Source organism: Schistocerca americana, chromosome 3 (assembly GCF_021461395.2).
Source record: "Schistocerca americana isolate TAMUIC-IGC-003095 chromosome 3, iqSchAmer2.1, whole genome shotgun sequence".
In the NCBI taxonomy this organism is placed as follows: domain Eukaryota; kingdom Metazoa; phylum Arthropoda; class Insecta; order Orthoptera; family Acrididae; genus Schistocerca; species Schistocerca americana.
In genome coordinates, this window is record NC_060121.1 from 894,281,649 (window position 1) to 894,308,311 (window position 26,663).

The 26,663-nt window shown below is 37.9% G+C and overlaps 1 protein-coding gene across 3 annotated transcripts in view; it reads left to right on the top strand.

Annotated features, from left to right (window-relative positions):
• The first annotated feature begins 5,173 nt into the window (after positions 1–5,173).
• LOC124605247 (ubiquitin carboxyl-terminal hydrolase 36) overlaps positions 5,174–26,663 on the top strand; it is a 37,719-nt gene continuing 16,229 nt past the window's right edge. For 2 of the 3 annotated variants that reach the window (XM_047136801.1, XM_047136803.1), the window contains exons 1-10: positions 5,174–5,325; positions 5,708–5,976; positions 6,056–6,216; positions 7,436–7,508; positions 12,279–12,392; positions 12,618–12,726; positions 17,900–17,967; positions 19,862–20,093; positions 22,396–22,618; positions 26,252–26,420. In XM_047136801.1, the coding sequence (XP_046992757.1) occupies positions 5,727–5,976; positions 6,056–6,216; positions 7,436–7,508; positions 12,279–12,392; positions 12,618–12,726; positions 17,900–17,967; positions 19,862–20,093; positions 22,396–22,618; positions 26,252–26,420 (1,399 nt within the window). In that variant the 5' untranslated portion in view covers positions 5,174–5,325; positions 5,708–5,726. Of the gene's footprint in view, positions 5,397–5,707; positions 5,977–6,055; positions 6,217–7,435; positions 7,509–12,278; positions 12,393–12,617; positions 12,727–17,899; positions 17,968–19,861; positions 20,094–22,395; positions 22,619–26,251; positions 26,421–26,663 lie in introns of all 3 variants that reach the window. The other variant, XM_047136802.1, reaches the window with a different exon arrangement.

Genomic DNA, 26,663 nt, shown 5'->3' on the forward strand with positions numbered 1-26,663 from the left:
TCCACTCCCGGGATTCGAATAACTCCTTACCCTCTCCCTTAAAACCCACATCCTTTTGTCTTTCCCTCTCCGTCCCTCTTTACTGATGAAGCAACATTGGGTTGCGAAAGCTTGAAATTTGTGTGTCTGTTTGTGTGTTTATTGTCTTTATCAACATACCAACGCTTTCGTTTGGTAAGTTACAGCATCTTTGTTATGTGACTTACCAAACGAGAAAGCTCTGGTAGATAGACACAATAAAAAACACACAAACACACACACAAATGTCAAGCTTTCGCAACCCAAGGTTGCTTTATCAGGAAAGAGGGAAGGAGAGGGAAAGACGAAAGGATGTGGGTTTTAAGGGAGAGGGTAAGGAGTCATTTCAATCCCGGGAGTGGAAAGACTTACCTTAGGGGGAAAAAAGGACAGGTATACACTCGCGCGCACACACACATATCCATCCGCACATATACAGACAATGTAAATTCAAAGAGGTTGGGCAGAGATGTCAGTTGAGGCGGAAGTACACAGATAAGGATGATGTTGAATGACAGGTGATGTACAAGGGGCAGCAACTTGAAATTAGCGGAGGTTGAGGCCTGGTGGGTAACAGGAGGAGAGAATATATTGAGGGGCAAGTTCCCATCTCCAGAGTTCTGATAGGTTGGTGTCAGTGGGAAGTATCCAGATAACCCGGACGGTGTAACACTGTGCCAAGATGTGCTGGCTGTGCACCAAGGCATGTTTGGCTCAGGGTGATCCTCATTACCAACAAACACTGTCTGCCTGTGCCCGTTCATGTGAATGGACAGTTTGTTGCTGGTCATTCCCACATAGAAGACTTCACAGTGTAGGTACGTCAGTTGGTAAATCACGTGGGTAACTGGGGGCGGTTACAAGGGTAGGAGCCAGAGGGTAGGTCTCCCTCTATTATATATAGATATATTTTTCCCACGTGGAATGTGTATGTGTGTTTTTTTTCCTGATGAAGGCTGCAGCTGAAAGATAATGTGTAAGTTTCTTTTAAATGTGCATGTCTGCAACTTAATGTGTCATCTGCATGATAAGTAGCAATCTATCTTTTCCTTACATTGCTGAGTTTCTAAATTTATTCCTTCTGGATACAATTAATCAGATGTAACAATCCTGTTAATGTTATCTATAAGTGAAAAATTTTGAGCACATGAATTATATAGTTTCTTATTTTGCATAAAACTTTGGTTAAGTAAGTTTCTATCAGAAGAATTGATTTAGTTCAGCTTACTTTAGCAAAATGGTTTGGTTGGTTAAAATTAGTCAGTCTAACATTAAATCTACATGCTTCATCAGAGACAGAAAACACACACACATTCACAAAAGCACATCTCTCACACACAAGGTCACAGTTGTCTATTGGTCCCAAAGCCCAACTGTGAGTGCATTGAATATGAGCATCAATCTGGCTAGGGTAGGTAGTGGTGGTTTGGAAGAGGTGTGGGGCAGGGCAGATAGCTAGTAAGTTTTCATTCTCTTTTGTTTGTGCCTGTCAATGAGTCAACATTCTTCTGTTCAGTAACTGGTCCCCTTTACTCCTAAATTGTTTTTATCCTGCCAAAATTTTCTGTACTATATTTAGAGATTGAAAGTAATCATACAGTAGTTACTGTAAATGGTTTGAAATATACCTCTATTTGTTATTACTTTTTAAAACTAATTTAAACTGCACTCTTTGTATCTCTTCTTTATTTGGAACTAGCCACCATTCAATTTATTTTTCAACTGCATTTCATCAGCTGGGGACATTAATTCTCCCATTCTTGGGAGAAGTCTTCTTTGTATAAAATAACATTTTCACTCATGCTTTTATGCAGGGATATGTCTATCATTTACCACTGGGTGCTTATTGTAAATCAAGTACCATACACTTCAACAAACTCTTTATTGTTGCTGTCAGGCTCTTCAGTCAGAAGACAAGTTTGATGCAGGTCTCCATGCCACTCTGTTGAGGAAAACGACTCCTGTTCTGTTTAGTAACCCAGAACAATGCTTTTCCAAATGTAAAACGTGCATATGTTAACCATTTAAAATACCCAAAGCACCTGGGTAAGGATGAAGTGAGGTGGACAGTCTTCTCCAAGCACTGACAACATTTCTGTAAGACACTTATCCAGTGCTAGTCCTGTAGAAAAATTGTAACATAAAATAGTTTGTCTATCTTTTCTCAGACTTCAAGAAGAATATAATAATTCCAATCCCAAAGAAAGCAGGTGTTGACAGATGTGAAAATTACCGAACAATCACTTTAATAAGCCACAGCTGCAAAGTACTAACACGAATTCTTTACAGACGAATGGAAAAACTACTAGAAGCCGACCTCGGGGAAGATCAGTTTGGATTCCGTAGAAATACTGGAACACGTGACGCAATACTGACCTTACGACTTATCTTAGAAGAAAGATTAAGGAAAGGCAAACCTACGTTTCTAGCATTTGTAGACTTAGAGAAAGCTTTTGACAATGTTGACTGGAATAGTCTCTTTCAAATTCTAAAGGTGGCAGGGGTAAAATACAGGGAACAAAAGGCTATTTACAACTTGTACAGAAACCAGATGGCAGTTATAAGAGTTGAGGGACATGAAAGGGAAGCAGTGGTTGGGAAGGGAGTAAGACAGGGTTGTAGCCTCTCCCCGATGTTATTCAATCTCTATATTGAGCAAGCAGTAAAGGAAACAAAAGAAAAATTTGGAGTAGGTATTAAAATCCATGGAGAAGAAATAAAAACTTTGAGGTTCGCCGATGACATTGTAATTCTGGCAGAGACAGCAAAGGACTTGGAAGAGCAGTTGAACGGAATGGATGGTGTCTTGAAGGGAGGATATAAGATGAACATCAACAAAAGCAAAACGAGGATAATGGAATGTAGTCGAGTTAAGTCGGGTGATGCTGAGGGAATTAGATTAGGAAATGAGGCACTTAAAGTAGTAAAGGAGTTTTGCTATTTGGGGGGCAAAATAACTGATGATGGACGAAGTAGAGAGGATATAAAATGTAGACTGGCAATGGCAAGGAAAGCGTTTCTGAAGAAGAGAAATTTGTTAACATCAAGTATAGATTTAAGTGTCAGGAAGTTATTTCTGAAAGTATTTGTATGGAGTGTAGCCATGTATGGAAGTGAAACATGGACGGTAAATAGTTTGGACAAGAAGAGAATAGAAGCTTTTGAAATGTGGTGCTACAGAAGAATGCTGAAGATTAGATGGGTAGATCACATAACTAATGAGGAAGTATTGAATAGGATTGGGGAGAAGAGAAGTTTGTGGCACAACTTGACCAGAAGAAGGGATCGGTTGGTAGGACATGTTCTGAGGCATCAAGGGATCACCAATTTAGTACTGGAGGGCAGCGTGGAGGGTAAAAATCGTAGAGGGAGACCAAGAGATGAATACACTAAGCAGATTCAGAAGGATGTAGGTTGCAGTAGGTACTGGGAGATGAAGAAGCTTGCACAGGATAGAGTAGCATGGAGAGCTGCATCAAACCAGTCTCAGGACTGAAGACCACAACAACATCTTTTCTCTTCAGCTCATGCTGTTAAACAATCAACAGCTGCATCAAAATCCACAGGAGTGCTATGTCCAAACACAGGCAGAAGTATGCTATGATCTGTCCATTTCTGGCTCCACAATGCATGAAATTGTCTAATACCCTTTATATTTATCAATACAACACTAATGTAATAGATTTTCTAGATTGTTGCATACTCTAGCAAAATATAAATGGAGAGAGATTTTCAACATCAAATTGAAATTGTCACCTACTAATTGATATCTGTTCCATGGCTATTAGGCATTGGTGCAAGGCATATTTCAGTGCCCAGTACTTTGTCTTCTAGTGCTGGAGATATCATCGGAAGCTATAAAGAAGGGGTTAATTGATTTTCATTCTTAGCTGTAATTATGTCTTTATAGCATTATGAAACAAAAGATCACACATCAAAACATGCTTAAAGACCAATGCCGCTAAAAGACAAATTATCAAGAATGTAAATACCAGTCATGAAAGACTTTGTTAGAAAAATGTGCACAAGACATCATATTACTGTTTATGAAAGCTGGCCAAGAAGTAACATTACTTCATCATGGATTATCAAGAATGTGTCAATGTAGGGCTAAAGGTATCCTTAGTAAAGTACACAACTCCGTTTGCTATGTATTTTCGGATGCTATTTTTTTCCCCCCAACCATGTCCTCGGTTTGTGGGATTTTTCGATGTGTGTGCTGAACAGTGATAAGCATTTCATACTGGGTTCCAGTGCAAGTGATGCTGCAACAGTTCATTTTTTTGGAAACCTTAAGTACATATACAATGTGGTAACAGTGATGAACACTGTAAAGAATGAACACCGTAAAAGAATTAGCACACCTCTGTCACGGCCAAGTAGGCTATGCCTGTGTTGTGAGCTTTTCTCAACAAAATTAAGGAAAGAGTTATGGTCATGGTACTCCCACTCTGGTGTAAACCGTACGTGGTTATCTAGGAAAATAGGCTAAGTATGTAGGTGATTTTATCTGGGCTACCTTGCTCTGTGCGTATATGATTATGGTTACAAACCACGAAAGTGGTCAACAATACTGTGACTAAACTGGTGGAGAGTTATGTATGTCTTGACTAGTACACGCCACGATAAAATTGTGAGATTCAGACTAGGCATCTTTTTAGAATCGCCACGGATGTTGGATTAACTCCGATTCAGTGTTGTCAAACTATGATTCTGTTATGTTACGCTTCAACTTTTATTTACGAATTAAGGTTCGGTACGAAGATTATTTCAAAACCGTTTTGACACAGACTGCACGCCACGATATGAGTTACGAATATGAGCGTTTTATTGCGGATTCTTAAAGGTGATATCCAACTCTTCATCGAACGAAAACAAAGATAAACAACATACAGAAATCTTATTATATCTTATACACGAAAAAACTCCGTAGCAACCTCGACATATGTCCTTGACCAAAGATAAATTAGAAAATCGGGGCATACGGGAAATTACTGCGAGCGCTGCCCCGCGCCATTTCATCTATGGTCGTCCATATTGACCTGAGAAGAAATAGTAGTCAATTGAAAGACATAAATAAAACGCACTAGCAATATGTGATAAGTTAGAATCAGAATTTGTATTTAATGAAAAAAATATTTTCTAGTTGTTACTTACGGTTAATTTATCCGCAAGTATTATGTCATTTAAATATAAAATATATTTCCATTCCACATGGGTACAGCGCTTCAGTGTCGTAGTAAACGTGATAGTCGGATAGAGCGGCATGTGTCACGTTCCGGTTTACATTTATGTTTCTTGTTGAATGTAAGCAGTTTAAACATTTATAATATTCTGTGTGAATAACAGTGATTATATTAGGAAGACGTAACATATGGGTTAGTTTGAATTTGTACTGACTGCTGTTTTTCGCTGTAATACCGTTTGGCGCGGTTGAGTGAGTGTGTGTGTATAGTTCATAACTGAACTTCAAATGGTGTCTGTAAATATAGCGAGTTATTTGTAAACAACTAGTGGAAGTTTTATAAGATCTATACATCGTTTTATGTACGATTCTTGTTTTATGTGTTTACATTAGATTTGTGGTATTGGCAAACACTGTGAATTTGTGAAGTTTGTAGTCTTCGGTACATTTCTAAGCCGTATCTTCAATGTAATGAATAGTAATGTAAGCCATTCATTATTTCAGTTATGTGTTCAAAAATATTATGCCTGCTTCTGGGGGAGATCCAGTGAGTACAGCACTTCGCTTGTCCTTAACAAGTGAACGCACTGGAGATCTTGAAAAGCGGTTAGTGGCGTCCTCGGCGAATGTCCTCCTGTCTCATATAGAATATGAGTCGTCGGGCACCTTTAAGTCTTCTATGTTGGATACTTTGAAGGGAAAATATACTGTGCTACGCACTGGTGGGCCCATTTCGAATGGCAGTACTTGTCTGAAATCCTGTAACAAAAAATGTGAGTAATGGCAGTGCAAACTAACCTTAGTATAGTCTTTAAATCTTTCTAGTTGCTTACTATTGTTTTGTTCCTACAGTAAGCGACGAAATGAGGCCTGAGCCAGATGCTGTGCTTCCTACTCCAGAGAGAACTCTGTTCCCAGCGGAAAAAGTGCAGCTGGGATGGCGGGGGACTTTTCCAGTTGGAGCAGGGATGATAAATATGGGGAATACCTGCTACCTGAATTCCACATTACAGGTAAGCTAGTGTAGATTTCCATATGTCTTTCACCATAGACAATCAGCTCGTTTTGTGCACTATTTTGTAAGGCATGTTCGTCAGTATTTAATTTGTGTTAAGTAAATTTCCAAAAGGACATGTCACAGATCACTTGACCCCGTAATGTTAAAGATGAACTCAAATCTACTTGCACATTTTAAAAATTTACATTATAATAACACTCCAATGGAAGTGGAGTTTGCGTGTCATGCATTTTGCTGTCAGTGCTAGGAAAAGTGTGAACACAAATTTTATAGGAAAGTAGTCAGTAATGTTTTTTTTTTTTTTCTTTTATTCGTATTATTACTATGATTATTTTCTCTTTCATTAACTGACATTTTGCCTGTATTGAGGGGTTTCGTGTGACTGTACACGATCTTAGAGTAGGAAAGTTACATTGAGAAAACATGCATGATAAGTAAGCTTATTATGTAGGTCATGATGCAGACAGAAGCATTATTCCTACAGAGCTTTTTTCCCTCCTCTGTCATAAACTACATTTCAGTGAAGAGATCATTAGCTTATGCTGTATGATATGGCATTACTGCTTTATTCACTGTCAAGTTCTCACCCTATGTCAACCTTGCCATACATAGATTTAGAGGAATATTTGGCGTGTCAGCTTCGACGAGTGACATAGGAAATGTGTCAAACATAGTAAACAATACAGTGATTATAACATGATCTTTGCAGCTTTTTTTTCAGATGGGCAAGGCTACAGATCAGTCTGTCACCCCAAAGAGATTTTTTTAAATATCCCATTCATTGGCTTCACAAACTCACAACCAAACTATCACATTCCAATGACAACAAATGAACTAGTGAGAAATGAGTGGAACACCATGACTAGGGCCAGTGTGTGTTTAGTTTTCAGATTCACCAATTTCTTTTTTCAGAAACTGACATCATTGGAACACGAACATATGATCTTCCTCAGCCACGGAAGAGAGTGTGTGCCTGTTCTATGTCAGCTTTTGAAAGCAAGTTGGTGAGTTTGAAACTGTTCAGTTTGTATTGCTAATAAAGTGAGTGGTGATTTCTCTGTTTTAGATTTCTCTGTTAAACATAGTCACAACTTCGTTAACTCTACACAAAGTTTTAATATTTTTTTTTTTGTTATTGTAATAATAAAGTAGTGTACTTTTGGCCAAAACTTCTGTATGTGGTGGGTATTATACTAAAATACTTGTCATTTCAGGCACTATTCCATGTTCCCGCTCTAGTCAACTGGTTGCAAAGTGATTCTGGTCATCTTGAAAAATGTTCCATAAGTAAGTTGTTTAAAGTTAATATTTACATTACCAGTTGGTCTATGTTTAGTAATTTTCTTATTTTCATTCTCATTGTAATAGCTAAGGTTGTCTCTCATTTTCTACATTTCTTATTTGTATTAATAAAAATGGCAGTGTATAGTGGAATATGAGTCATTTAAAACCTGTCAATGTTGCTGCTGTAAGCATGTAGTGAAATGTGCTTCGTGAAATAAGTTTGTATCATAATTTTCTTTTCCTGGTACATGTGATATGTTATATTTCTGACTGTTGAGTTAAGTACATAGTTCCATTCTTCTGCATGTTTCATAAAGTTCTATTGCTTGCAGCCAATTAACAAGCTGACTAAAGTTAATTTTTGAAGCACTGTGCATAAAATATGACATTATCCTGGCTGGATACACAGAAATATGTGAATATATTGGATACATATTGCATGAAAACTTTGAGACATCACGATCATGTTAGGCACTTATCACGAAACCCTTATCTTGACCTATCTATCTCCAGTTAAGAAGGGTTTTTATATATAACATTTAATATCTTAATTAGAAGCACAATATGATTCACAAAAGCAGTCAAGCTTTTAAGGAGTAATTTACTGCACATGACGTGAATGATAACGGGACCTGAAGATGAACATAGGGCATTTCACACCATAAGAGTACATTACCATTGATCTATCACTTGGGAAGTTGTAGTTTCACACCAACAGTGAATGACAGACTTCCCTCAATGTGTATAGGAATTTATTACACTCCACATCCAATGATTTTGGAGTATTTCTGAGGAAATAACAAATATTTGTTTCTTCTAATTATTGTTTTATTACCACCAGCAATAACATGTCATATACCCACATCAGCATTTTTCTAGGAAGTACTGGTCATAATACAAGGATACCATCATACTCTTATATCAGGAGAAATTTTGTGGGTCTAACTGAACCCACTGTGAAAACATAGGTGTCCTGTTGTTATGGTCTTAAGCCCGGAGACTGTTTTGACACAACTCTGAATGCTACTCTATCCAGTGCAAACTTTTTCATCTCAAAGTACTTACTGCAACCTACATCCTTCTGAATCTGCTTAGTGTATTCATCTCTTGGTCTCCCTCTACGATTTTTACTCTCCACACTGCTTTCCTATACTGAATTGGCGATCCCTTGATGTCTCAGAACATGTCCTACCAACTGATCTCTTCTTCTAGTCAAGTTGTGCCACAAATTCCTCTTCTCCCCAATTCTGTTAAGTACCTTCTCATTAGTTACGTGATCTGCCCCTCTAATCTTCAGAATTATTTTGTAGCACCACATTACGAAAGCTTCTATTCTCTTCTTGTCTAAAATATTTATCGTCCATGTTTCACTTTTATACATGGCTACACTCCATACAAATACTTTCAGAAGAGACTTCCTGACACTTATATCTATATTTGATATTAACAAATTTCTCTTCTTCAGAAACGCTTTCCTTGCCATAGCCACTCTATATTTTATATCCTTTCTACTTCGACCATCATCAGTTATTTTGCTCCCCAAATAGCAAAACTCATCTACTATGTTAATTGTCACATTTCCTAATCTAATTCCCTCAGCATCACCTGATTTAATTCGACTATATTCCAGTATCCTCGTTTTGCTTTTGTTGATGATCATCTCATGTCCTCCTTTCAAGACATTGTCCATTCCATTCATCTGCTCTTCGAGGTCTTTTGCTGTCCCCGACAGAATTACAATGCCTTCAGCAAACCTCAAAGTTTTTATTTCTTCTCCATGGATTTTAATTCCTACTCCAATTTTTTCTTTTGTTTCCTTTACTGCTTGCTCAATATATAGACTGAATAAAATCGGGGAGAGGCTACAACCCTGTCCGATTCCCTTCCCAACCACTGCTCCCCTTTCATGCCCCTCGAATCTTATAACTGCCATCTGGTTTTTGCACAAATAGTAAATAGCCTTTTGCTCCCTGTATTTGGCCCTGCCACCTTCTGAATTTGAAAGAGAGTATTCCAATGAACATTATCAAACGGTTTCTGTAAGTCTACAAATGCCAGAAATGTAGGTTTGCCTTCCCTTAATCTATCTTCTAAGATAAGTAATAGGACCAATATTGCCTCACTCGTTACAACATTTCTATGGAATACAAACTGATCTTCCCCGAGGTCGGCTTCTACCTGTTTTACCATACGTCTGTAAAGTATTCATGTTAGGACTTTGCAGTCATGACTTATTAAACTGATAGTTCAGTAATGTTCACACCTGTCAATGTCTGCTTTCCTTGGGATTGGAATTATTATATTCCTCTTGAAGTTTGAGGGTATTTCACACGTCTCATAGATCTTGCTCACCAAGTGGTAGAGTTTTGTCAGGACTGGCTCTCCCAAGGCTATCAGTAGTTCTAATGGAATGTTGGCTAGTCTTGTGGCCTCACACAGTATCATATCTCCCAATTCATCTTCATATACATCCTCTTCCATCTCCTTAATGTTGCCCTCGAGTACATTGCCCTTGTGTAGACCCTCTATATACTTCTTCCACCTTTGTGCTTTCCCTTCTTTGATTAGTACTGGTTTTCCATATGTGCTCATGATATTCAAACAAGTGGTTCTCTTTTCTCCAAAGGTTTCTTTAATTTTCCTGTAGGCAGTATCTATCTTACCTCTAGTGATATATGCCTCTACATCCTTACATTTGTCCTCTAGCCATCCCTGCTTAGCCATTTTGCGTTTCCTGTCAGCCACATTTTTGAGACTTTTGTTTTCCTTTTTGTCTGCTTCAGTAACTTCATTTGTATATTTTCTCCTTTCATCAATTAAATTCAATATCTCTTCTGTTACCCAAGGACTTCTGCTAGTCCTCGTCTTTTTACACACTTGATCCTCTGCTGCCTTCACTATTTCATCCCTGAAAGCTACACATCCTTCATCTACTGAATTTCTTCCCCCGTTCTTGTCAAATGTTCCCTAATGCTCTCTCTGAAACTCTCCACAATCTCTGTTTTTTAAATCCAGGTCCTATCTTCTTAAATTGCTGCCTTTTTGCAGTTTCTTCAGTTTTGATCTACAGTTCATAACCAATTGCTTGTGGTCAGAATCCACATCGGCCACTGGAAATGTCTTACAATTTAAAACATTGTTCCTAAATCTCTGTCTTACCATTACATAATCTATCTGAAGCCTTCCAGTGTCTCCAGACCTCTTCCACGTATACAACCTTCTTTCATGATTCTTAAACCCAGTGTTAGCTGTGATTAAGTTATGCTCTGTGCAAAATTCTGCCAGGTGTCTTAAGTATCGAAAATGTATTTTCTGGAACATGAGAAACAAAAGTCCACTGTAACTTTCCACACCATATGGCTCTTTCAGTATGTTATTGATGACTAGCTGATTCTTTTATCTCTGCATGTTTTCTCATGAGTCTCTTTCTTGCTGTCAAGTCCTTCGTAGTGGCTTCAGCAGGTCTTCCTGCTCCAACCATTTGTGAACAATCATGATCAAAGCTATTATCATGTTTGTTCCTGGCTGAATGCCTAAATTATTAATCATTCTTACTCCTACTTTCACACCATCATGAGAATATATTATTTCATCCAGTATTTTCAGAAGTTTCCAACTAACAAAGACAAGTTCTTGATATTCAGTTCCATAGACACCTGTTGAAGCTTTTGTTAGAGTTGTGCATACAGCCATGTAGACACTTACCAAGTAATTTGAAACATGCGAAATGGTTGTATAGTGGCTTCATTGCTTCCATGATGATGGAAGGGAAGAAATGTGGGTATATTCTGTGCGCGTGACTCCACCATTTGCTTGCTTCATAAAGCGTTCCCTTTTCGGCACATTGTATGCTGCATGTTTTGGTTTGTAGGTATTTTAGGGTGGTACACTGACTGTTTTGCTCTGTTCTACACACACTCCAGCATTTATTATTCTTGCTAACACATAATAGTAGTTAAATTGTTTATTCCACACTACATAAGACAGCCAGGTCATCTTATGCGTTTATCACACATAACTTTCTTCCTATGAAAGTCTTTACTTAGCTTACTTAACCCGGCTGCCATTTGCTTCTGTTAATGTCCTAAACACTCCAACCCTTGTTTTTGTAACATTGCCATATGATCAGTTATTAACTACATGTGTGTGGCCCATACAGTCTGCTAACATAGAAAGCTTGCAGTACCAGATAAATCTTCATGGTGTCCTTGGTAATTGCTGCAGCTGTCAATTTATTGCTATATTACTCTGATTTGTTATTACATTTCTTCACTGTTGCTATTGTGAACATCACAAGCAGAGAAATAAAAACTGAAGTCACGCTCTGCAGATGTACACAATTATATCGTTATTCATGACAATAGAGATTAAAATTGCATACAGATAAGCTCTGTTACTGGTGATCCCCTTCTTGAAAACCTACGGAAACATTTTGGCCATTTGATGACCATCCAAACTTGAGAAAAACACATTTTTTCTCTTGTTATACATTGTCGTTAAAGTAAAATAGGTGTGGCCTGTTTTTAATCTTTTATTCGATATGCTGCCAATAAGAAACAGTGCAAATGTTATCAAGTGCAATATATTTTTAAAACTGGAAAAATTTCTTATTCTCATATAATGAAGAAGAAAAGTTAATTTTTTTGCCCTGTTGATACCCAGATCCCTCTAAAGATAAAAACAAGAAGAGGGAGTGATATTGTAACTGTGAAATTAAATATTTTGTTTTACTGTTAGTCATGTGCTAAATTATTTTATTTTGTTTAATTTTAGATGGCGGCATTCAAAGCGAATGCATTATTTGTGCCCTCAACAAAACAATGAAAGCGTCTCATAATAAAGGTGCCGGTATCATCAAACCACTTCTGATATACAGTAAACTGAAAAGTGAGTAAAACAGATGTTCAGGACTTGCTTCATTTTCAATTAGTGTGTGCAAAAATGTTGATGAGTTGATCACGTCTTTCAAAACAAGACTCTCTCTCTCTCTCTCTCTCTCTCTCTCTCTCTGTGTGTGTGTGTGTGTGTGTGTGTGTGTGTGTGTGTGTGTGTGTGTGTGTGTGTGTGTTTGTTTGTTTACTCTGTGGCTAATAAAATTATTGTGTTCTGCAGCAATATGCAAACATATGAATCAAGGTCAGCAAGAAGATGCTCATGAGTTTATGCGTTACCTCATTGAAAGTATGGAGAAGGCATACTTGCTTCGGTATAAGGTTTACAAGTAAGTATCTACATCCATTTAGCATCAGTGTTAGTTTAATGATGAGTTAAGAGCAGTATACAATATCATATACATGAGAGTATGGAAGATGCGCACCTCAATTTTCAAATTTTCAGTAGATGTATAAACAAGAATCTGCACAAAAATGAAAAAGGAAAGAATGTAAATTTGAGATTAATGCAGATCTCTGAAGAAAAAGGAGTTATGTGTTGCATTAATGGAATGATTCAGTTTTACAAGTCTAGCACATCTTTCCAGCAAAAAATAAGGCAATTTGATGACCATTTATAGTTACTCCCCTCACCCCAGCAGAATCTCTGCTGTCTGTCCCACACTCTCTGCCCTTTCTCATATTATCCCCACTGCACTTCCATCATGTTTTCGCCTGGCTGCATTGGTTTCACAGCATTCCTCTACTATTAGTTGGCAGCCCTGCAGCCAGGCGGACGCGCGTGTACGAAGCTCTCACTAAGTTAAGCGATTAATATTGAAATTAGAGCTAATTTAGTTAATATTACATTTTAGACTAGTGCATTTACTTCTTATCTAATCTATCTATTGAAGGTTTCGCTTTTCTAAACATAATTACATTGAAAAGGTAGTATTTCGTAAAAGCCGGCAGTCACAAGTTTGTTTACATACTTAGGCGTAAATTTTGTATGTGTTCTGTATAGACTGTAGGTTGTGGTTTCATTGGGGGCGAGTGCAACGGAGAGGAAACGAGGGTAGATAATGAGGTTCTTCCATGGCAGTGTAGGTTATGTAGAAAGGACAGAAAAATTGTGGAACAGGAGGCAAAGATTTGTGCCCTTAAGGCTGAATTAGAAATCACAAATTTGGAATTATGTAAGCTAAGGGAGGTAAAGGACTCTGGATGCTGGGAAGAGGTAGCAAGCAAAGGGTGAAAAAGGGAAACAATTGATAAAACTTCTGAAATTCAGTTAGCAAATCAGTTTGGGTTGCTATCTGAAGTAGTGGAGGAAGGGCCTCATTAAGATGTAGTTGAATGTAGGTTGAAGCAGAATACTAGCTTAAGAAAAAAGACGGGTCAGGATCAAACCAGAATAGGAAAAGAAAAATGCTGCTTATAGGTAGCAGTCATGGGAGGGGTGTGGGCCAACAGCTTCAGGAGAAATTAGGGACAGAGTACCAGGTCACAAGTTTTGTGAAACCAAGTGCTAGCCTTAGCCAGGTGACAGAAAACTTAGGTCAGCTATGCAAGGACTTTCAGAAGGAAGATCAGGTAATTATAGTTGGGGAACAGGAAACAGCCTGGCTATGAATCCAAGATACAGTATTAGGAGTTATCTGGACAAAATAGGAGCAGAAACTGGGCACATGAATGTGGGCTTTGTGGAGGTCTTTCAGTGCCATGATCAGCCCTGGGTAAACACTGCTGTAAGGCATGTTAACACTGAGCTGAACAGGATGCTCCAGACACCGGCAAAGTCTCATATGAGTGTTGTTCCAGTTGATGCTGTTGGTAGGTGGGGTTACACTACACATGGCCTTGCACCTTAATAGGAAGGGGAAAGATAAGTTAGCTTCTCTATTAGCAGATACTGTAAGGGGGGCCACAGTCACACAAGTTATTTTCTGCTTTTTGGTTATGTTTTACTATCAAACCATGTGTGACAAGTGTGGTGGTTGCCGTAGAAATTTGAGACCAGGCAGGTTAGGTTAAAGCCAAATTCCAGACAGACAACAACCAAGGAAAGTAGAAGAAAAGAAATTGCATGCACTGCAAATAGGGATAAAGCTAAGAGTGGTATCAACTTACTTCACCAAAATATCAAGGGAAGGAAAAATAAAGTAGAGCTGATAATGTATTTAGATGATCTCAAAAATAAGAATGAGATTGATATACTTTGTCCATCTGAGCACCATGAAACTGTGGGGATGGAAAATGCCAGTATAAATAGGTATAATTTAGCATCTTACACTTGTAGATCTAGTATGGATAAAGGAAGAGTTGCCATTTTCATAAACTAAGGGTATAAATACAGAACTGTTGAAGTAAGCAAATTTTGTGTTGATCAACACTTTTGAGGTTTGTGCATGTGAACTTCAGCTAGATAATGTAGTGTTGATATTAGCAACAGTGTACAGGTCTCCACTAGGAGATAGGGAGCTATTCATAAAAAAGTTTGACTCCCTATTATGCTGTCTGTCAGACAATAAGAAGTAGTTATTAATCTGTGGTGATTTCAGTGTTAACTTTCTAAGCAGTTCTGATAGGAAAAGTGAACTGAAAGTGTTGTTAACAACATATAACTTAGAATCAATGATCAATTTCCCTACACGTACAGCTCAGAACAGTATTACTCTAATAGATAATGTATTTGTGCAGCAAGAGGATGTAGAACAAACACACACTTTCCCTGTGGTAAATGGATTATCTGACCATGATGCACAACTGATTAACTTACAAAACCTAACAGGGTGTACACTTCAGAAACCATCAAGTAAAGTGTGAGGGCGCTCAATCCGGTATCTATAGATAGTTTAGGAAATGTAAACTGGGAAGATGTATATAATGAGCCAAATGCTAATGATAAAGGCAGCATATTTTGTGATAAATTTATATCCTTTTTTGTACATTGTTATCCAAAGACAATTGCTAAATGTAACACCACAAACTTTTCAAAGAAACCTTGGATTACTACAGGTGTTAAAGTGTCTTTAGAAAGAAAAAGAAAACTATATGAGACAGCAAGAACTAGTAAAGATCCAGAAGTAGTTTTACAATATAAAAATTATTTTACAATAATAAGAAAAGTTGTAAGGAAATCAAGAAATATATATGTTAGAGAAGAAATTAACAACTCAGCAATAAAATCAAATCAATATGGAATGTTAGAAGGGGGACTGGAAAAGTAACCACTGGGGTAGGTAGTACACAGGTAGCCAATGTATTTAACAATCACTTCTTAAGTGTAGGAGAAAAAATTGGTGAGAATAGTTCAAGAAAAAGCCAGGCAGTACATGGAAGAGTCAGTTTTGAAAAATTTTAGTCAGATTAAGCTTCATCTAACAACCTCTTGTGAAATAAGGAAAATCATTAAATCTTTAAAAAATAAATGTTCTGTTGGAGTAGATGACATCTCTAACAAGTTATTGAAACAATGTGGAGCAATTACAGCTGATGTTTTGAGTCACATATGTAATGCATCACTGGCTCAGGGTATTTTTCCAAACAGGTTAAGATATGCCATTGTCTGGCCCCTCTCTACAAAAAGGGGGAAACCACAGATGTCAATAATTACTGGCCAATATCCTTGCTTACAGCATTTTCAAAAATCTTTGAGAAAGTAATGTACTCAAGAGTAGTTAGCCATCTCAACAGTAATGGGATACTTAGTAAATCACAGTTTGGATTTCAGAAATGCTGTTCCACTGAGACAGCAATATACAATTTCACTGTCCACATAATAGAGTGTTTAAATAGTAAAATGTCACCAGTAGGAATATCCTGTGACTTATCCAAAGCATTTGATTGTGTGAACCATGACATTATGTTAGAGAAACTACAATTCTATGGTATAAATGGAACAGCATATGAGTGGTTTAAGTCATATCTACTGAACAGAAGCAAAAAGTCTCTTTATATGCTTCAAGTGATTTAAAGGAGTTTACCACTTCATCTAACTGGAGTGAAATTACATTAGGTGTTCCACAAGGTTCGATCATGGGTCCCCCTCCTGTTCTTGATATATGTGAATGATCTCCCTTCTTATGTGAAACAAGATGCTGAACTGACACTGTTTGCTGATGATACACGCATAATTATTAATTCAGTAAAAGAAAGTCGGATAGAAAATTATACGAATAAGGTCTTTGGAAAAAATTACTAATTGGTTTTGTGCGAATGGGCTTGCTCTGAACTTTGAAAAAACACAATACATCCAATTTTCTGCTGCAAAAAGTATAATTCCTTCAATAAACATAACACATCAAATGAAGTCAGTAGCCAGGGTAGAGCATGCTAAGTTTTTTGGTGAACATATAGATGAGGATCTTAATTGGAAAATTCATATTTTGGATCTCCTAAAGTGACTAGGCTCAGCAACTTTTGCAGTCAGAATAATTGCCAATTTTGAGGATGTAGAAATTAGTAAGCTAGCATACTTTGCATACTTCCACTCTCTGATGCCATACGGAATAATATTCTGGGGCAACTCAACACTTAGGCAAAAGGTATTCACTGCTCAAATGAAAGTAGTTAAAATAATGTGTGGGGTTCATGGTCGCACATCTTGTAGGCATCTGTTTAAAAGGTTAGGAATTCTTACAACTGCTTCACAGTACATTTACTCAGTAATGAAATTTTTTCTCAACAACATGGACCAGTTTAAAATCAGCGACGACATTCATGATTACAATACCAGAAAAAAGAAAGACTTACACTATACTATACTTAACCTATCTTTGGCACAGAAAGGAGTAAAATATGCTGCTATAGAACTTTTTGATAAATTACCAGATGAAATAAAATGTGTGACAGACAGCAGTAATAGTCTCAAAAACAAATTGAAATCATACCTCCTTGACAACTCCTTCTATACCATAGGTGAACTCTTGAATATGAGTAAATAAATCTGGAGATATAATATATGCATTTTGTGCCATTTAAGTGAATGGGATAGATAATACAAATATTTAGATATAACACTATATTGTAAACAAGAAAAGAAAAAAACTTGCTTCCTGTGTGCATTTCTTGTGCATTTGACACGTTCCACATCATAATGGTTTTTCCGTGCTGTTGATCAATGGAACACGTAACTAACTATGAACCATTACCACTTCCATAGCCTGTGAGACGTGATCTTACCTCCATATGTGCATCAAGATTGAGATTTTGTAGCTCATACTTCATTCCAGATAAATTGCAGAGTAAATTTACTAATAATGATGCACATTCTTTACCAAGAGTAATGTGTTGTATGTACAAAATTGATAAGTATAATAAAATAATTTAATAATGCCTTGTCATTACATTTGAGACAATCTTAAATATCTCAAGTAATTTTTTCTGCAATCTACTTTGTGCGCATTGCTGATAATACATCCTGTGTGTATAATAATTCCTCCAGTAAGATTGAAGAACTTGCAGTTTATGATATGGTGATTCATATTACCTTTCCTTTCTAAGGAATGTGTGTTGTTTTAGGTTGGACAACTACAGCAAAGAAACAACTCCATTGAATCAAATATTTGGTGGCTACATTCGATCAGAAGGTAAAACTTCTTTATATTATATATCCTGTATTTGCATTATTTGTACAGAAATGAAAACATAGGAAACTGATGTTATTAGAACGATTGAGTGAGAAGTTATTCTGAGGCAAAGAGCAAAGCAGACAGAAAGTAAACTCCTAATCTGTTTAGTTCCAGTTACGTAGTTGAATTTCCATTCTGAGCTAAACACGACAGGAACATTTGAAAACCTTGTGCTTTATTAGTGCTCGTATAAACTTTGTTCTCTGCTGTTTACGAACAGGAAAATAATTAAAGGAAAATTTAAAATAAAAGAATAATAATAATTGTGAGTAAGAAAGTAATAAGCTTTATGATGCTTTAATTTCGTATGTATGTAAATGTATCATTAAAATGAAACTCAAATGAAACGTAGATAATTTTATGACACTGTACCATTTGCTGTAGAGACAACGTAAGTTGTCAGATTCTCAGAGACAGTAGCTTTTGGGACACTTTGGAAATGAGGTTATGACAAGGCGAAATACTTAGCGCCTAACTGATTATAATTCTTTCTCATTCTGAGGATAAACTTCTTATTAAGTTAGCTGTCATATGGATGTTACTACCTCTTTCTCGGTTTACATGATTTTCACCTTTCAGGGATATCAAGAAGGCGTATATTACCAACATAGATATGCTGTAGATCTATTTAAACATCATATGTTTGCATATTAATGAAATTTTTGTAGTTCATAAATCTCCACTGTAGGAATTAAGTTATTCTGCAAAGAGCGATCTGGCAAAAGTAGATAACTGTTTGTCCAGGGGGTATAGGAGAAAGTAGGTAATGGCACATGGGTTGTAGTTGTATTCCTCGACTTAGGTTTATCTGTATATTTCAACAGAAAGCATTCATTACTTCCACACTGTCTTTAAGTGAACAAAGTATGAACTTAAGAAATATCAGACCAGCTTTGTGATTGGATTGAAGACTTACAAGCACATTGTTTTTAACTGGATGAAATTATGAGATGGAAATGTTGGTTTTGTTTTAACCCAAGAAACTGTTGTAGGACAGTATTGTTAACAACAGATATTAATGACCTTGCAGGTAACGATGCATCTCTTTGATGCTGTTGTGTATTGGGAAGTTGCAGCGCCATATAATTAGTGAAATGCCGGAAGATCTGCGGAGCATCAACACTTGTGAATGAAATTTAATTGCAAAGTCTCTGTAAATCTGTGTAATACATTCCTCATTACTAGCCAGAAAGAGTTCCCAAACCACACACACACACACACACACACACACACACACACACACACACACACACACACGTTATAAGTATCCAATGCCAGTCAGTAACTGTAAACAGTAACAGTCTCAATCACTAAATAACCAGTGTTTCTTTTTAATTTTTTTTATTTTAAATATCCACAGCCAAAATTTTGTTGAAGGATAAATCATCTTCCATGTTGACCATACTTTTTTGGTTGTTACATGCTTAGGTTTTCACTGTTGTTGGCTTTAACCCAGACTGAAGTGGACATAAGAAATATGCTAAGCACCATAGTGATGTGCTTTTTTTTCCTTGGGCCATGTCAGTGTAAAAATAAAACCCAGTATCATCACAAAATGAGAGCAAAATTTCATGCTCACCAGTAACTAAAGAGAAAAAATATTACTGGTAACACATGATGGATTATATAAACCAGCTGAATCACTGAATAGCTATTTCATTTCTTGGGATCGCTTGTTTTATGATCAATATTAAATTGCAATAAAAGTTCTATTCAACGTGGACAGCTTAACTGTTGTTTTAATACTATACGGTATTTGTGTTTAGTAGTTCTTATGCATATTACTAGTTTTTGTTGTATTATAAATAAAAGATAAACTGAACCTTCGTAATATATATCTGTGTCTTTACAGTGACATGCTTGCAGTGCCGTGCAGTTTCCACAACATTCCAGCACTTTCAGGACCTCCTCCTGGATATACGGAGGGCCAGCACGTTGGAGGATGCTCTCTCTGCATATTTTACACACGAGAGGCTGGAGGGTGATGATGCTTATAGATGTGAAAGATGTCATCGGAAGGTACCTGCAAACAAGAAATTTTCTCTTGAGAAACCTCCAATGGTCCTCTGCATACAACTTAAAAGGTAAATACATCTATTATCTGCCGTTTTGTTGTTACTTCAACAAAACTGCAATGAAATGATTGTGTGATATGCATGTGGTCATGATGAGTCTTACAAATCAGTGACCCCTACTTTTCTGATAATGTTGGAAGTTTTGTTACCCAAAGGTAAACACTAATTTGGGCCTTCAAAGAAAATGTTCAGTATTAAAACTGTTCAGATGTGTTCTTAGATTTTGCCGTTTAGCGGGACTACTTTTTTTGTCTTTTTTCTGAAGTATCGGCATTAGTAATTAGTTAAATATTATAATAAACTGTGGGGATATAGAAGTGCTTAAATTGTATCACATTGTATATCATTGTAAGAGGATCTCCAATGTAGGAAAAGATAGATTGCTACTTAACATAAAGATGACATGTTAAGTTGCAGACACGTATAGTTAAGACACTTACACATAAGCTTTTGGCTGCAGCCTTTGCCAGAAAAGGAAAGAGAAATGTATACCATTCATTCATACAAGCATGCATGCCTCACGTACACGTAACCGCCATATACGGCAGCTCAGACCAGAATGTTTCTGTCACATGTAATGGGAGCAGCAGTCTGGGTGGGGGAGTGCTCTCTGGCGGACAGACAGAGACTAAACTGCCAGCAGGCACTGCTTCGGGAGATTGAGGGGCAGGGTGGTGATGGTTGGGGGGGGGGGGGGGGGCACATGGGCGGGTACTTTGACAGAGGGCGAGATACACAACGAGGGTGGGAGACAAGACGGAGGAGGAGGTGATGGGGCAGAAGGAGTAGGAACTGTTGGTTGGAAGGTGTGGGGCAGTATGCTACCTTAGGTTGAGGCTGGGATAATTATGGGAGCAGGGTCAAAGCTTAGCGGTTGCTGTTCTTCCTAGTGGACAGCTGGTTAGTAGATATACCAATATAAAAAATCTGTTCAATGATTGCAGCAGAGCTGATATGTGACCTGACTGATTTCACAGGTGGCCCGGCCTCTGATAGGGTAGGATAAGCATGTGACAAGTCTGGAAGTGTGGAGTGGATGGATTGGGCAGGTTTTGCACTTTGATCTTCCACAGGGCTATGATCCTTGTGGCAAGGGGTTGGGACTGGGAGTGGCATGGGGATGGGCTAAAATGTTGTGGAGGTTGGGTAGGCAACAGAACATCACTTTGGGAGGGTTGGGAAGGATCTTGGGTAGGATGTCCATAATTTCAGTGCATGATGATAGATAATCAAAGCCCTGCTAAAGGATGTGGCTCTCCTTTGTGGCTGGCTCTTGGGGGTATTGGTAGGATTGTTTGTGTGATGGAAAATGGCACGAGAGATCTGTTTGCAGGTTTGTCTGGGGTAGTGCTTGTCTGTGAATGCCTTGGTGAGACCCTCAGCATACTAGGCAAGGCAGTTCTTGTCACAGCAGATATGCCGTTCAGTGTGGCAAAGAACAAAGTAGACCACCCTGTGGCATAACATGTAGCTGAACATAACATGCTTGATTTTAATGGTTGCCTAACTACCCGAGCCATCTTGATGGTCACCTCCACTGCCATTTTTTCCGAACTGTCCAGATGGGAGTCATCCTTAAAACACATTCTCCACTCTTGTAACTATCCTACCCTCAACCTACAGTAGTGTACTTTCCCTACACTCTCCACCCAAAACTTTCCACACCTCTGTCCTATCACTCTCCTCCCCTTTCTTGTCTCCCACCATCTTTGTGTGCCGCCTTCTACCAATATGGCCTCCCATCTTTCCCTCTTCCTCTCCTTTTTTCCCCATCTTTCTGCACCACAACTTCCTGATGCTGTGCCTGTTGGCAGTCTAATCACTGCACACTCCACCAGACAGCATTCCTCTCCCCCTTCCTGTACACTGCTGTCCCTTCCTCTTCCCCACACCCTCCATATTGCTGCTCCTATTCCACGTGACAGTCTTGTCCAAGCTGCTGGAGCTGGTGGTCATGTGTGCTTGCTTGTGTGAATAATGGTGTGTGTTTCTCTTTTTCTGAGCAAGGCTATGGCTGGAAGCTTATGTGTAAGTGCCTTTTAATTGTGCCTGTCATCTTTGTGGTAAGTACAATCTATCTTTTTCCTACATTGCTGATATTCCAACCTGGAATTTCCACAGTAAGATCTCAGTATTAACTAAACATTTTACATATGATTTCTCTCTTGGTAACAGATTTACCATTGTGTTTACATGTAAAATAAAGCAGGCTGTATTCCTTAAAATTAAGCTCACTTTTTACGTATGTAATGTGAATTTTCTAATATCGAACATATGTGTATGAAATTGAATTTTTGTTGCTCTCTTGTAGGTTCAGCATGTTGGGTGCTAAATTGAATAAGCATGTTGAATTTCCTCAGCGGTTGGATCTCACCAGGTACCTCTGTCCACAGTCACAGTACCGTGGAGGACAGCCTTTGACTTACAGATTGACATCACTTGTTCTCCACATGGGCTCATCTGTAAACTGTGGTCACTACACAGCTGTTGCCCAGACATCCACTGGTCACTGGTACCAATTTGATGACAGCTCAGTAAGTGAAACAGTTGCACTGACATTTGTAATGAATAGAATAATCCCCTATCAGTCAGTAACCAACTACATGTAGAACAGACTTAAGTTTACAAGTGGGTAATAGGTAAAAACATGTAGACACTAATAAATTGTCCCTGTCTGGTCATCTTTGTCCCTTTACTTTACTAATTCATTTTATTGTATTTTTCAACCTCAGCTCACACAAATAGTAGTTGGTAACTGATTCTGATTTCCTGGAAAATTGTCATATCTGTTTAAAGAGAGAGGAAAATACAGTAAAATACTAGGTAACTAAATTAGAAAACCAAACTAACTGCCATGCACTACTACTGAATTTTAATATGTTACCCATTGTTCCCAAGAAGATGCAGCTGATTGTAATATTATTTGTATTACCTGAGGGTGAAAAATACAATTGAATTTCTTATTGTGGATGGTTACTGTATTCCCCAAAGAACATGCGTAGTCTGTGTAAATATTTCTGAGCCCTTTCTCTGAAAATAATTTAGGAGTAAAGGGGACCACTCACCAAATAGCAGAAGTATTGGCAGCTATTTTTCATTCTGCCTGAACTTTCCTACAGATATAGTATGAGTCTGCAAAACTGTGGCCCAGTATTTTAGATATGTATTTTGTGATGATGCACTATGGCTATATTGGGACAGGTTATAAAACATGTATGCCGTGTCATATTTTAAGTGCATGTTTTCACATCCATGAAACTAGTAATTTTTCATTATGACATATTTTATTGTTTTAAGGTGTATTCTGTTCTCTAGTTTTATTTCATTTCTCCTGTTTTGCTGCGTATCGGAATATAGTCTTGCTGACCAAAACCGGTAGTCGAAGGACCAAAAGTTTTGCCATCATTGCCGGAAATAAATGAAATTCATTCTCCACCTCCTGGATCACTGTTTTAATCTTCAGCCATATATATGGGTGATTATAATTAAACTTTCCCTATTTAACACATTATAACACGAACCTAATTACTGTATGAGTACCAAACTTGGTAGCAATAATGTCCAGAGTATGGGGTGCATGATTTCCATGCATCACAGTGCCACTGTCCAGCTCCCATCGTGGCCACCAGGTGCTGTGATCAGTCATCATGAGCCATAGGCTCACACACTTGACAGTTGCAGTGCACTTCTTGACGTGTCAACATGAGCTTGGACTAAAGGAGCAGGGCATTATTGGTGAAGCTCTCTTATCAAAAACAGTAATGCTGCAGCTGCACTTAGAGAATATTGCCGGCGAAAGTATTACGGAAGTGTCGTCTTTCTCCACGTGTTGTGCGGATCATGATGAAGAAATAGTATGAATCAACTGGAGAACTGGGTGTTGCTCTGAGAAGAGCCTGACAACCAGTTGCACCACAGGCGCACTATTCCTAATCGTCAGGCAGTGCTCATGCTGTGTCACGACAGTTGAACATCTCATGGTCCACTGTACAGAAGGTGCTTTGTGCCATTCTCAAATGGTATCTGTACAAGATCCGTATCGTACAGCAGCTTGCACCACAGGATGCACAGTGATGTGCTGACTTCACTCGCGAGGATTGAAGTTGATGAGGGCTGGCCCTGGACCATTCAATGGACAGACCGACCTCATTTTCCTCTGACGGGTGAGGTGAACACACACAATTGCCGATTTGGGGTATCTTCACCTCCGATCACTATGCATGAAGTTCCTCTGTGTGGTGAATGTGTCACTGTATGGTGTGGCTTAAAGGCTACGTTCATCATTGATCAATTCTGTTTCGAACAGGCTGGCACTGGAGGACCAAAGACGTGCAGTGTGACTGGCCAGTGTTACTGATATATGCTTTGCCAGCAGGTGATACCCACCCTACAGGAGAAAGACAGCAGTTTTCTTGCAAGGTGGGGCTCCACCACACATCACTCATAAAGTTGACTTGCTTCTCCAAAACACATTTGAGAACGATCGAATTATCAGCCAATAGTTTCCAAATGATTGGCTGACACGATAACCTGATCTCAGTCTCTATGATTTCTGGTTGTGGGGCAACCTGAAGGGCAGAGTTTACTAGGGGAACATTCACACATGCTGATCTGAAGCGTAGCATATCAAGAGAGGTAGCCAAGCATACCTATGGACATGCATCATTCTGCTGTGCTGCATTTCAGACTCTTCTGAATATTGATGGGCATCATATGAGCCCCATTTGTAGCAATAATGGTTCTGTAGCAGCACATTAAAAGTGTTTCAATTGAATTGATTCCACAGTATTTCTTGACATTAATGCTACCAAGTTTAGGACTCGTACGGTAGTTAATGCTACCAAGTTTAGGACTCGTACGGTAGTTAATGCTACCAAGTTTAGGACTCGTACGGTAGTTAGTTTTCATGTTATAACGTGTTAAAAGGGAAAGCTTAATTACAACCACACTGTATATCAACTGTCATTCATATGAAATTACAAAATGAATCTTGGTCTTAAAATCAGTTTGCTGAAGTACGTTACTTCAGAGTGATGGCAGTCTGTGCAACATCGAGAATATGGATACTATGCATACCCAAACTGACATTAGGCCCTATAACTGCATTCCATTTAAAACTGAAAAAGGTATGAACATTCAGTTGAGTTAACAAATAACTTTTACTAGTACATACGTAAGATAATTGTACAGCATTATTCGACAATTGCAGAATGTAATTCGTGATTGCCTCTGCTTTTGTTTGACAAGCATTAACAGATTTAACACAGCTATTTTATGCACATCCATTTTTGTAAAGAAACTGTGCAATTTATGCACCAAGTGCCCCAGACTGCTACCGGAGAATGCTGAGGAGCATGTTCTGTGCGATGAAGCAGGTTGATGCAGAGCGTGCAGTAACCATGATGCATGTGCTTCATGATGAGAAACATATACCTTGTGAGAATGACTTCAATCTCTTAAGTTAAATGCCAGGATGATGGTCCCTTTAAAAAGGATCCTAGCAATTTCCCTCCCCATACTTGCCTACCACAGTACATGCTGTGTATTTAACTCGGTGTTGGTTGCATGTTGCACCACAATATTCCTTTCTTAACCCTTTCCTTAATTCTTTCCAAATATTTCTTTGCTTTTGTGATATCAATTGAAGATTTTGATTCAGTTTGTGTATGTGAGTAAGGTGTGGCGATAAACTTGTGTAAGAAATGCCAAAGTCCGCTTTTGGCAGATAGAAGGAAGAGAACCATCTTGATGAATAAAATTCTTCTAGGTTTTGTACTGCATCATTGTGTAAAATTCAATAATTATAAACTGTAAAACCAATGTTCCAGCCGAATTACAGTGGCCTTGTTCTGTAATTGTATTAAACAGATAATTTTAGCAGTAATGCAGCTTCTGAACTATTTAGATTGGAGCTGGAAAACTGAAATTATTACATATGTTTAACTGCTCCACTTCATACAACAGAAATGGTGCTTAGAAAAGTTATTTTCTTGGTCGTTACTTTCAGTTGCTGTACTGTTACGAATATGTGTAGAGTCCTTAATCTGGCCCTGTCAAAGAAATCGAAAAATAACTATAAAATACTTTGACGTTGATTATTAGATGTACACCATTTTTATTATGATTATGATGTTGATTATTACTGACATTATTTTTATTTATTTCAGGTAAGACCTATATCACTAAATTCAGTTCTTGATATGAATGCATACATAATCATCTATGAAATGGATAAATCTGAAGCAAATATACCTCAGACACAGCCTGCAGTGTCTACAAAACCTGCAACAGTTACTTCTGTGACATCACAAAACACTCTTACAAATGGAAGTACAGGTCAGTAGATAAGCTCTGTATTTGTACACTGTGCAATCAATTGCTTTGAAAAGTCACATAATCTGTTCTCATTGCTGCATTACATTACTAAAACTGTAAAAATATAAACACAGTTTATAAATTGATAAGTTTTACCTTGAAAGTGCAGTGAACAAAATAAAACATTTTCATGTAGTAGCAACTTAAACTATTACATGAATCTGGTTTCAATAAGGACAAGTTCTATGTAGCCATTTCTGAGTT